Raw genomic sequence first — 12307 nt, forward strand, 5'->3', positions numbered from 1 at the left:
CACAGGGTTGATTTGTGAGAAAGCTGAGTTCCCACACCCACCAGAAAGTGGGGAAGAGAGCAGGACTGCGCTTCTGCTTTTCTGGCTTTGGGTTTTGATTGAGTGCCCTTAGCTTTGGACTCTGCCCCAGCCTCTTGGTGACCTCACAGGGCTGCCTGCTTGGCCTGCTACTCCAGGGCAGCTGGGCCCTGGGGTGGAGCCCCTTTATGGCTCACAGCCCATGTGCTCTGAGTAAGGCTGGCAGGCACTGGAGAGGTCTCCTGCTGCTAGGCCAGGAGGAGTCAGAAGTGGTCTGTCAAGGAAGCCGCCTGCCAGCGAAGGCCATGGTTATGAGTCAACCTCTAAAGGTGGGAAAATGTGATGGTGGTGGTCACCTTCCGCCCACCCCTCAAACTTATCTACACCTGCACCCACCATTCCTCCTCCCTCCCCCAGGGAGGGCACAGGGTGTTCTGGAGAACCTTACTGCCTCTCACTTGCTCAGAAGCTGCCTCACCTCAAATCTCTAACCCCTCCCACCTATCTGCCTTTGCCCCTTTGGCATTTCAACAAACTCAAGGTCCACTCCATCTTGAAAAGAGAAACTATGGCCTTGGATCCAGCTTTTCCTTCCTCCTGTTCAGAGCCAACTTCGTGAAGGCGTGTGTGTGCCCCACTGTCTCGCCGTCTATGCACTCAGACACCTAACCCAAGGCTCAGGTCTCGCACAACTTCCCTGTGGACAAATCGGGTCCTTGTCTGGCCTGACTCCTCTCTGGTACTTAGTCCTTACAATCCTCTCCCTCCGGGACCGCCTCAGACATGGCCTCGTGGTTGGCCCCTGTTCCTCTGCCCGTCTCCTCGGTGCTCTTCATCTTTGTTTCTCACTCTACTGTCCTGAGAATGTTCAACTGACTTTATTAGGTTAACGGCTCACAGTGCATGTCCAGCTTCAGAAATCCAACTGTCCAACTGGACGTCCTCGGACGTACACGGCAAAGCTGCATGTCCCAGACTGAGTTCATCTTCATCCTCCTCCTCCTCCCCATCTCACATCCCCTTTGTCGCTCAAACAGAGACCTACTGTTTTCCTTGATTCCTGCTTCCCTTGGATCATCTGTCGCCGAGCCCTGGTGACCTGACCGCCTAAGCCTCTCAGACCTACCAATCCCCGGGAACACAGGGCTTAGAGGAACTAACCCCTGGGATCACCGCCACCAGGAAGCACACATTTCAATCTAAAACAGACATTCTACAGGGCAACTGGTCTGGTCTCTCTAACAAGTCAGGGCAGAAGGAAGGGAGGGGCCTGTCAAGAGATTTAAGAGACAACCAGATGTAATGCACGGTCCTTGTCTGGGTTCTGGTTCAAACAAACTGGCTGTGAGAGACTTGTTTTAAGACAATGGGGGCAACTTGACTATGACCTGGGCCTTAGATTATATTAAGGAATGAATGTTAATCTTGTTAGATGTAATAATGGTACCGTGGTGATGGCAGTATTTTTAAGAGGTGCATGCTGAAGTTTTTAGGGGCAAAGTATGATGAAGTCTGGAATTTACTTCTTGGGGGAAAAAAGAATAAACATGTCAAATAGTAATTGTTAAATCTAGACAATAGGTATAGTTATATTCATTTAAATATTCCCTTTATTCTTTTGTATGTTTGAAAATGTTCATAATAAAAAGTAAGAAAAAAACCCTCCAGCTTTTTTTTTTTTTTTTCACCATTCTGCATCCTCGGTGTTATTACTCTAATAGGTAGTCCTTATTTCTTATCTGGAGACAGACTGGTCCTACCAGCTCTCCCTACCCCCAATCTGTCATAGACAAAGCAATGTCACTACCCCTACGATACAGCTCTAAGGCCAGGGATTCTGGGAATATGGCAGTTTAAACATGTCTGCTCCCAACTGCTACCCTCTACTGCCCAAGCCAAGCAGGGGCTGGAGCAGCTGGATGGGCAGGACTGTCTGGCACAGGTGAGAGTGCCTGAGACAGAGGCTGGAACCTGGGAACTCAACTCCTGGGGCAGACTGGGCCCACCATGGGGCCCTCGGGTGAAGGCCCCATGACCCCCCCACCCTTGCTCCTAGGAGCTGATGGAGAACCAAGCAGATGGGCTAAGCACTCTTGGCCCTTCAAGCTGGGAGCACTGAGGAGGTGGGGGCAGACAGAATTCCGGCTGGTGTCTTAGACAGCAGGGGCTAGCCCAGCTCCACAGGCCTGCTAGTAGAAGCCACCATTCCTTCTCCTCGCTAGCGTCCCTCACCAAGTGGGTAATCCAACAGCTTGACCCCAGTCCTGGTAAGCAAAGACATATACACTCCACTCCTCTGACAGCCCAAGTGGCTGGAGAGAGGGAACAAGCAGAACCACCAAACCAGCCACTGCTATCAAACCCCAATATGACTGAGACCAGGACATGCTAAAGACGTCATCACAAATAATGGCAGGAAGAGGGACTTGTCAGTAAGAGGTGATGGGACAACTGGATGGCCATTCAGAAAAATAGAATTAAAGGTGGGTCTACATCTCACTCTGTCCACTCAGATACACCTCCTCCCAAAGGATGAAAGATTTAGATGTAAAGAATGAAGCCATAAAATAATCAAAGAGGAAAACACGAGCAAAATTTTATATTAAAAAAAGGCCTTTATAACAAAGACTCAAAATCTAAAAGCCATAAAACAAGTGATTTATACATTTGACTACATAAATGTATTTTAAGAAAACCAGTGTGGCTAAAAAAAACACCATTAGCAAAGTCAAAAGACAAACTTCGCGGGGCGGATTACAACTCATACCATGGACAAAGGGCTACTTTCCTTGTTATAAAAGACCAACTACCTTATTATAGAAAAACCTCCTAAAAATCAATAAGGAAAAGACCGATAACTCAATAGAAAAAAAGGCAAAGTATATGAACAGACCAATCGCAGAAAAAGAGAAATGAACAGTTCTTAAATACATGAAAATGCAATTTCAAGGTACCTTAAGATAATATATTTTACAGCATTTCGTACTAGCAAAAGATGGGAACAAACCAAGAGTCCATTAACAGTGGACTGGTTAAATAAATCGTGATATATCCTGACAACAGAAAACCATGTTGCTACAAGGAAGGAGACGGTGCTCGCTACGTAAAATCTCCAAGATACACTGTTAAACCAAAAAAGGCAAAAAATTAACACAATGTAGGACCATGTGCACTGCCTACCACCTTTGTGTAAGAGAGACAGAAAATCAAGTAATCAAATGTATACTCATACTAGTTTGTAAATGTGTAAAGAAACTCTGGAAGAACAGAGAAGGAACTAATAAAAGCAGTGACTCTGGATCTGATGGAGAACAGGGCATGGAAGCAGGAGTGTGTGTGGGAATTTTTACTATATAGTTTTGAAATATTGCTTTGATTTTTTAAAAACCATGTAAGTATATTACCTAGTGAAAAAATTCAAAGTTATTAGCAAGATAGAAGGGCTGGAAATACAAAGACCAGTTGAAGAAAAAATAAGGACTCATGAGGAGATTCAAGCAAAGCACAAAAGAAAAAGACAGGACTATGTTCAAAGTTAAAATATATCATTGTACTACAACTTGAAGGAGAAAATGGTCACTCTTGAGACTCAAATCTGTGGCCTGGAAGATCAAGCAGAAGAAATATCTTAAGCCTCAGAGAAAAAGTACATAGAAATAAGGAGGGAAAAGATAAGAAACAAGGAAGATCCAGTCAGGAGAAACAGGCAAATAAAAGAAAAAGTAAAAGAAACAATAATCATGCAACAAAGATTTCTCTAAGCTGAAAAAAGACCTGTACAGGCTGATGGGGTTCTGTGAGTTCCAGAAGGGACTGCTGAGAAAAAGAATCCCCATCTCGGCACGTCTTATATAACACGTTTGATTAGGCACCCCAGGGAAAGCAGAAACCCAAAATGAACTGGAAAGTGTAGCAGGACAACAGATTAACAGTGGGAGAAAAAGAGAATCAATAGCAAGCTGATTGAAGGGAAATACACGTAAATACATGTAAAATTAAGCCAGGTAATAAAATCAAGTACAGTGTATCAATTGTTCAACCAAATGTGAACAGATTAAATTATCCCATTAAGAGACAGAGTCAGCTTGGGTTTAAAAATGTAGTCATATGATATACACAAGAAATACACTTTTAAAAAAAGTGATAACAGCTGGAAATAAAAGGATATCAAGAGATATCAAAAAAAAAAAAAGAGATATCAGTAAGCACAAAAAATCAAATCAAATCAAATCAAAAGTAAGAGTGGCCATATTAATAACAGAAAGGGTGGGGGAATTTCCGTTTAAAAGCACTAAACAGGATAAAGAGGGACACCACATAATGACACGGAGGCACAATCTGTGACGACAGAACAGTCAAAATCTGTATACTCCCAACAGCATTGTAAGTTAAATACAAAAAGCAAAACTATTGAAAGTTTAAGATGAACTTCATAAGGAAAATTTGAGTGAGAGATGTAATAAACTTCTATCAGAATCAGAGTAAAAGATTAAAAAAAAGTATACAAAGGAAATGCAAGTTTGAATAATATAACCAATAAACTTGATTTGATCCATATGGAACCTTAAAATATATACTTTTCTAAGTCTATGTAAAACAGAAAAATCATTTACTTGCTCACGAAGAAATCCATAAATAAATTTAAAGTGGAGATTTCATAAATCTAGAAAAAAAAAGAGTGCTTTCCTAGTAAGATATGAAATAGCCAAAATTAACTGGAGAACTAGCGGAAAACTTGAAAAGACCAATTACCACTGATGAAAAAAAGTCTGCCACTGAAAAAGCACTGGGTCCAGAGGGTTTCAAGGAGGAGGCTGAATTGTAGAAACCTTCAGTATTCACCTCTGACATCACCTTCCTGGCCAGGAGGTGGTCCTAGATTTCCCTCTCACTAGTGAGATCCTGGAGGGGGGTGCTCCTCCAACGTGCCCCCCACAGTACCTGCAGAGGTACTTGCGACACCAGATCGTTAACTGTGGGTTTGCTTGTCAATTTCTCCTCCTGGACAGTAAGCTACCTGAAGGTAGGGACCACGCTTTATTTTTCATTGCCTCCCAGTACCCAGTACAGTACCTGTCATTTACTGAATCAATGAACACAGTACGTGAAAAATTATGGTATAATTGCCAGCATGCCATGATGTCCCTCTGTCTATAAAACACCCCAATACGTAAGCCTAGGAAAGCAGAATGGATGGAAAGAAAGAACCCAAAATGCTAAGAGTCATTAAACTGAAACTTGCCCCCATTAGCCAGATATTTATAATGGAGTTAAGCTATTTTTGTAGGAAGAGCAATTTACAAATTCAGACAGGGCAAGGAGTACTCCGGCTATGTGGAAGAGAAAAGACGATGGCTGGGAGGATCTGAAAGCAGGCCCCTCTGTCACCTCACTTCCTCTCTTGGGCCCAAGTCAGGCCAGCCCCCAGGGCAGGCTTGGAGGCTTAGACAGGGACCCCTGCCCCACTCACCTGCATGCCTCAGTGGACCAGCCCCACAAGAGCCCAGAGCCTGGGCAGAAGGGTCCTGCAGGGGTCACCTTGACTAGGCAGAAGCTCTGGAAATCCCCTCAACACCACAGTCCTTCCTCAATTTGGAAACAAAGTCTCCCTAATTTTAGCAACACCTGTGCTCCTGGAACCCAGCCCTGGTAGCCCTACTTCCCTCGACACCAGCTCACATCAATGGTCCCCTTGCTTCCCAACACTCTGCTCATCTGCTACCCTGGTCGTATTGATGGAATTTTCCATGCCCAGGGTCTGGCACCGACCAGCCATCAGGTCTGACATTCAGTACCCACTGCCCGGCCCCACCCACTATAGGGCACACAGCTCCAGGAAAGGCAGAGAAAATAGATCTAGAGTGAGGCCAGCTGCTGGGGCTCAGGAAGGAAGTGGGAGGCAGGTGGGCTTGGCCTGGGCCCATCTCAGGAATCCCAGAGGCTGAAGGGAACCAAGACTGAGAGGTGAAATGAGGCCCAGTCTTGGGGGAGATCACCCAGGGGATGAAGGGGCCACCACCAGCCTTCAGGGTAAGAGGTTGCTCCTTTCTGGCTTGGGAGCAGTGGGTGGGGAGGGTTCTTGGTAGCCAGGAATGGGGGGTGAGGATGGGAGGGGGCTACCCAAGAACCAGCTCATTCACAAGACGGGTCACAGACTGAGGCTGCAGGTAAGTCATGGGGAGGGAAAGGTCAGGCCAAGTGTGAAGAAACCAGTTGGGCCACCCAGGCGGGCTGCCCTCCGCTGGACGGTGGAGAGAGCTGTTGAAAGGAGGGAGTCCAGACAGGGGACTCACTAAACCCTCCTCTTGGCCTCAGCTCCCTGCTTTTACCAGTCCTCCTTTCCTAAAGGCTGCCTGGCTGGCCCCAAAGACATTCAGGTGGGTCTGTCCGAGGCCAGTTCTTTTGTCTCAATCATAGCTGCCTGGGGCTGCTCTTGGAGTTTGTCCCAGGGAGTGGGTGCCAAGCCTGGGATCCAAAGAGGATGGTGGGGGCACCTCAGAGTGAGTCACCAGGTGGGCTTTAGCATGAGTGCAGGGAAAGACTGGTGGGAAGCTGGGGAGGGGAAGAGAGTGGGAAAACTGCACTGGCACCTCTCCCCCAGGGTCCCAAGTCCACTCCCAGTTGAAGGGTCACTCACAGTTCCTGGCAGAGGGAGAGCCTAGGGCCCGTGCTCCTTCCTTCCAGTCCAGGCCGCCTACTCAGGTGAGGCGCCTCCTGCACTGTTTGCATAAGAAGCTGCAGAGGCCCAGGCTGTAACTCCTTCCTCCTAGTGGCCAGTGCCCCAGCGGCAGGGACGGGCTACAGTCCAGATGGCAGTCTGGGCGGGGATGGTGACACACCCTGAAATCCCCAAGTCTGGAGGGCCCCTCGCCCAGGGGTGGGCCCTGCAGCCACAGGGGAGGAGTCTCAGGCCCCTTCCTCACCAGGCTTCCCTGGGATCCTGGAGCACTCCTTGGAGGGGAACCGGGGTGTGTGGGGGTGGGGGTGGGAGGGGTGGGGGTGGGGATGGGGGGTAGAGTGCTCTTCTTCACCGCCCCCTCCCCTCCATCTCTTCCTTCTCAGAAGTAGGTGCTTAAGCGTTCTCCTGGGACGTCTCATTCTCCTACTACACCCTCAGCTGCAGCTAGCAAGGTGAGGGTTTGGAACTCATGCCTCCTTCCCTGCCACCCATGCTCACCACAGGACTGGGCACATAGAAGGCACTTAGAAATGAGAACACCTCCTTGCCTTTGGTTTATACTGTCCTTGCTGAGGGGAACAGAGTGGCCAAGCCTGAAGGCCATCAGGCTGAGACTGAGTCTGGTGCCCAGGGTAGGGTTTGGGGTCAGGAGGCCTCAAACTGACATGAGTGCTGCCACCTCCTGGCTGTGTGATCTTTGGCCAGTCACTGAACTTCTCTGAACTTCTATTTGTACTTGGGGCAAATGGGGGTAATCTATGCCTGCCTTCTGGGCTGCTGGGAGGATGAGCCTTTGAAGGCTAGCCCATGGAACCATGCTGTATCTTACCACATTTTGGGTCCCAAGTGTCCAGCTCAGCTGGTATATGCTCATTACGGGCTGGTTGAGTGAGTGATGAGTAACAAGCGTGTAAAATGCTGTACAGTGTAGAGGCTCCTCTTTTCTGGGGGCGGTCCCTGCCTTTGCCAACTGTCCTGCCCTCCACGCTACCCTCTCCCCTTGTCCAATGGTCCATAACCTGGATGCTGTTTCCTACCCTCCCCAGCGACCCCATGTTACCTACATCCTCACATCTTTGCCCACCCACCCCCATCAGCCTCTTCTCTGGACACCTCCCTCACTCTTTTTTCCTGGGGACCCCATCTCATCAATCCCCTCCTCACCATCCTTAGTCAACCCCTCTCCTGGCTCCTGCCCAGTCACTTAGGTTCGGGGGCGTCTCCACCCTTGACCTATACCTGCCTCTGGCCACACAGTGTCTCTCCCTTCCCTGTGAAGCTTCTGAGAGTTGTCCACACTCCGGGTCCATGTCCTCATCTCCATTCCTCTAACTCTCTGCCTTCAGCAACCCCCGTGACCAGCTCCTGATAAGGTGGCCACTGACTTCCGGTGGCCACTTCCGATAATGTTTGACGGTCTTTATCTAACTTTCCCTCTCTTCTGGACACTTCTCCTCAGCTTCTGGGCCAGCCCTCTCCTGGTTCTCCTCCTTGTTCCTGACTGTTCCTTCCTCTCAGGCTCCTCTCTCCTCCCTTTGTCTGTCACCCAAATGTGGTGGCCCCAGGACTGTGTCAGGTGCTTCTGTCCCCATGTTCACATTCTCTCCCACCCACACCTCCAAATCACATGCTGAAGGCCTTTTCCTGGGTGGCAGACCCAGCTATCCAACTGCCTCCTGGACCCAGCAGGGCCAGAAAGGTTTAGCCTCATTCCTTCATCCCTCTGTCCCCATCAGTCCCCCTGCAGAGTGCCAACTGCGAGGCTGGAGCTCATCTTGATTTCCCACCCCCATCAGCCATCAGCCACCAGGTCCCACCAAATCTACCTCCCAAATCTCCCATCATCACCATGTGTCCGGGAGACCACGAAGGTCCTCTGCCATCTTGAAGCCCCCATCACAGGGGTCTTTCCTCAACCCCACTTCCTTCTCTGCTGAGAGCCTTCCAACATCTGCAGGATAAAGCTCAAATTCCTGGTGAGAGCCCATGAGGCTCTGCCCAGCCAGGCACCACCCACTCCCCAGCCCAAACCCCATCCCTGAGCTCAGCTGTACAGGGTGGGGGTGGGACTGTAAGGCCCCAAAGATGCCATATTTTCTCACACCTCCACCTCTGCGCATGCACCTGAGTGTAGTTTGATCACAGATGGCCTGTGCCATGCTGGACTGGGGCATCTGTCTCCTCCTGCCAGCCTCCCCCCAGATGGTGACTGGGGCTGTGCCTCAATCACCTTTAGATCAAAAGGCTCCCCTGGTGCTTGGCAGGTGTTCAGTCAATTCATGCTTAGTGACCGAGTGAATTGAGGGGAAGGTAGGACCTGCTTCTCCTGCCTCTTTCAGGAAATTCCTTCTCTAAACGCTACTGTGAATAACTAAGAGCAGAGTGGGGTTTCCTTCCCAGGGGAGAACTAACTCCCCACCCCTGGAGTTTGTTGGGGATGGGGTATCAGGAGACCCATAGCTGACACCAGAATAAAGCTGGCGGTCACAGGGAGTGTGGTGTTATACCCACACACAGGGAGGAAACAGGACCTGAGACGTTAAGCGACTTGTTGAGGTCACACAGTGAATTAGGGACAGAATTGGGATCGGGCAGACCCTCTCTGCCAGTACCCAGGTCTCTGGCAGGTGCTTTTTTCTGTGAGGAAGCTCCACCCCCACTATTACCTGTGTCCCCCTCTCTCAACACATCGCTGCTGGGAGCTGGAGGAAGGAACGTGACTGACCATAGCTGCTGGGGTGATTTCTCTTCTCAAGAGATTTGGGGTCTTCTCCCCCTGCTTCCACCCTGATCCTGGGCTCTGGGGTGGTGTTTTTGGGCAGGCCTGCAGGGCCCCAGCTCTTGGGAAAGGGAGCCAGGGCTCCTCCTTCCTCCTCAATACGCTGTTGCACAAGCTCTGGGCCAGGTCCTATGCGGGACACGGGGGTTCAGAGGGCAAGGCCAGTCCTCCACCTCAGGGAGCACACCTCAGAAGGACAGATAGACATTCCCACCAACACCAGAACAGAGAATGTGAAGAGGCCCAGGAGTGCGCCGCCACGAATCTGCCCAGGAAGCCGAGGGGAGCCAGGAGAAGGAGGGCTGGCACCCAGTCATCTATCCCAGTAAAGCTCTCCCCCTGGCCGGCAGAGGCGCCGGGCACCAGGATCCCATTGTCCCCACTCCCCTCCCCAGGCCGGGTCCAGGTCCGCGTCCCCACCCGCCGGTTGCTATTCTCAGCGCTGACCACAAGGAGGCGAGCTGCCACCTGCAGAAACCCGAGCGAAGGCCGCGCAGACCCGGAGGAAAGGTTATTAAGTGGGACTCCAGCCAGTCTTGGTAGGCCGCCTACTACGTGCCATACGCGTTCACGCCTCATCTCGTTGAAGGCTGTCAACAACTTTAATCCTTAGGTATTGTCCTGCGTTTACACACGAGGACACTGGGGCTGGGGGATTAAGTGTCTCCTCAGCAGCCAGCCAGTGACCCAGCAGGGTCAAATTCGAGTCTATGTAGATTCAAATTCTGAGCTCTTTGCACTATAAACCAGACGTGGCAGAAGACCCAGGAACTCGCTGATGGGAACGGGCCTCCTTCTCTGGGCATCCTAGACTCAGTCCTGGCACGTGGCAGGGATCAATGTTTATGGTAATTATAATAAATACAAAGAAAGAAATGAGAGCCTCATAAGCTTCAGGGGCCATCCAGCCCCTCTCCCCGTCCCCTGTGGGCTAAAACACATACTGAAACCCTGAGAGAAGAAGCGAATTGCTCATCACTACACAGCTGGTGGCAGATGTCAGCGGGGATCTGTGCATTCCTCCCCTCTCCCTCCCCGCCCCCGAAAAGTTCCTAAAGTACAAGATGTCAGGGCCACCGGCACAATTCTGAGGATGCAAGAGTGTTTTTAAAACGTGCTCTATTTTCGATTTCCCAAATTAATATGACTGGATTCTGAAGGGGGGGAGGAGAACCCACACTCACTATAACTGGACTTCTTTCTGAAACAAACCCATCCAGTTTCTTTCTTTTGTTTCTTTTTCCAAAGAGGGAACTGAAACGTTGGAAGCAGACAAAACGGGAAGCAGACCTCTGACTTTCATATCCATTATCTCTGACTCGCCAAGCTCCTGCCAGAAAGGCGAGGCAGGTGGAGAAGGCTGCCTGTCCACAATCCCCTATTTCATGCCAGAAGCATTTAGGAATGGTTCGGATTTTAGAAAGGTAATACGGCGAAAACACCTGCCCTGGGTGCTATAACCTCCCAGCAAGGCTTGGGCAGCATTCTATAATCAAGTTCATTTGCATTTCTGCAGCAAAACCTGAATATTCACACTAAATAGGATTTTAAAAAAATACCATCAACGGCTTCGCAACAGTTCAAATCAACGAAAATCCTTTGGGTTCCAGGGAGTTTTGGCATTTCGAAATTGCAGATAAGAGATTGTGAGCCTGTACCCCTCGTTTCGTGGTTGAGGAAAATGAGGCTCGGTGTGAGGGAGCTCGTCCAAAGCCAGTAGACACTGTTGCTCCGCGTCAAACCGAACGCTGAACCAAGTGGGTCTTCTCACGCGCGGGCTCAGAGCGGCCGCAGCCCCCGCCCGCCTCCCGGCTCCGCGCAGCTTACCTGCTCTGGGAGCTCCTCCGGCGGCGGGCCGCGCAAGTCCTCGATGGCCTCGTACACGTTCTCAGAGTCGCTGCGTGTCAGGGGCCGCGGGCATACCCAGGAGCCCGCCACGCTACAGGCCTTGAAGCGGTCGGCGCTCCCCTGGAGGCCGGCAGCGGGTGCGGCGGCAGCTCGCGCCAGGTCGTCCAGGGACTGCGCGGGCCTCACCTTCGGCGCTGGCCGCGTGTACAGGCAGGCAGGCTGGCCCCGCGTCAGGCTGCTGCGCTGGGTCGCGGTGCCGCGCCGCGCAGGGCTGCACAGGGAGCCCGCACGGCCCCGGGGCTCGGCAGGCGCGCCGTCGGGGCCCTTGGGCACCGGCGTGCTCACGAAGCGGTAGTCGTAGGCAAGCGGTTCCGGGGCTGCAGGGCGCGGGTGGGGTGCGGGCGGCGACGGGGCGGTGGCAGGGTCACCGATCGCAGGCAGCTCGCGCACGTACTGCGCAGGCAGGTAGAAGGGTCGTCCGCCGGGCTCGCGCCGCACATGCCACCAGTGCTCGGTACTTCGGCTCAGCAGCCTGTAGCGCTCATTGGGCTGGATGGCGACTCGGCGCCCATCCTTGCTGGTGTACTCGAAGGGGTGCTCCACCAGTACGTACACGTCCCCCTCGACGTCCGCCGCCATCGCGGCCACGGCCTCTCCCTGTGGACAGCAAGGAGGAGGGGCACAGAAGTCAGTGTCACAGAGCCCGGAAGCGCACCACTTTAAGGAGACGGAAGACCTGGGTTCGAGTCCCAAGGTTGCATTCGTCGTGTGCGGTCGGTCCTCGGTCTAAAACGGGAGATTTAGATAAAATAATCTCTTAGGTGCGCATTCTTACACCCAATGATGGAATTCTGACAACCCTTTTATTCTGTGGCGTTGATTATAAGATTTGAGCCTCGCTCAATCCCTTGGTGGGGAGATTGTGGGTAACACTGGTCCAGCTTTACAGCCAGGGAAGCCTTGGCTCAGAGATGGGGGTGGTT

The 12307-nt window shown here is 51.2% G+C and overlaps 1 protein-coding gene across 2 annotated transcripts in view; it reads right to left on the reverse strand.

Annotated features, from left to right (window-relative positions):
- The window catches only part of ARHGAP27 (Rho GTPase activating protein 27), a 30778-nt gene that overhangs the window by 16044 nt on the left and 2427 nt on the right, over nucleotides 1-12307 (reverse strand). For both annotated transcript variants that reach the window (XM_074320252.1, XM_074320253.1), the window contains exon 3: nucleotides 11304-11981. In XM_074320252.1, the coding sequence (XP_074176353.1) occupies nucleotides 11304-11963 (660 nt within the window). In that variant the 5' untranslated portion in view covers nucleotides 11964-11981. The remainder of the gene's footprint in view (nucleotides 1-11303; nucleotides 11982-12307) is intronic.

The sequence above is a fragment of the Rhinolophus sinicus genome, linkage group LG15, assembly GCF_036562045.2.
Source record: "Rhinolophus sinicus isolate RSC01 linkage group LG15, ASM3656204v1, whole genome shotgun sequence".
In the NCBI taxonomy this organism is placed as follows: domain Eukaryota; kingdom Metazoa; phylum Chordata; class Mammalia; order Chiroptera; family Rhinolophidae; genus Rhinolophus; species Rhinolophus sinicus.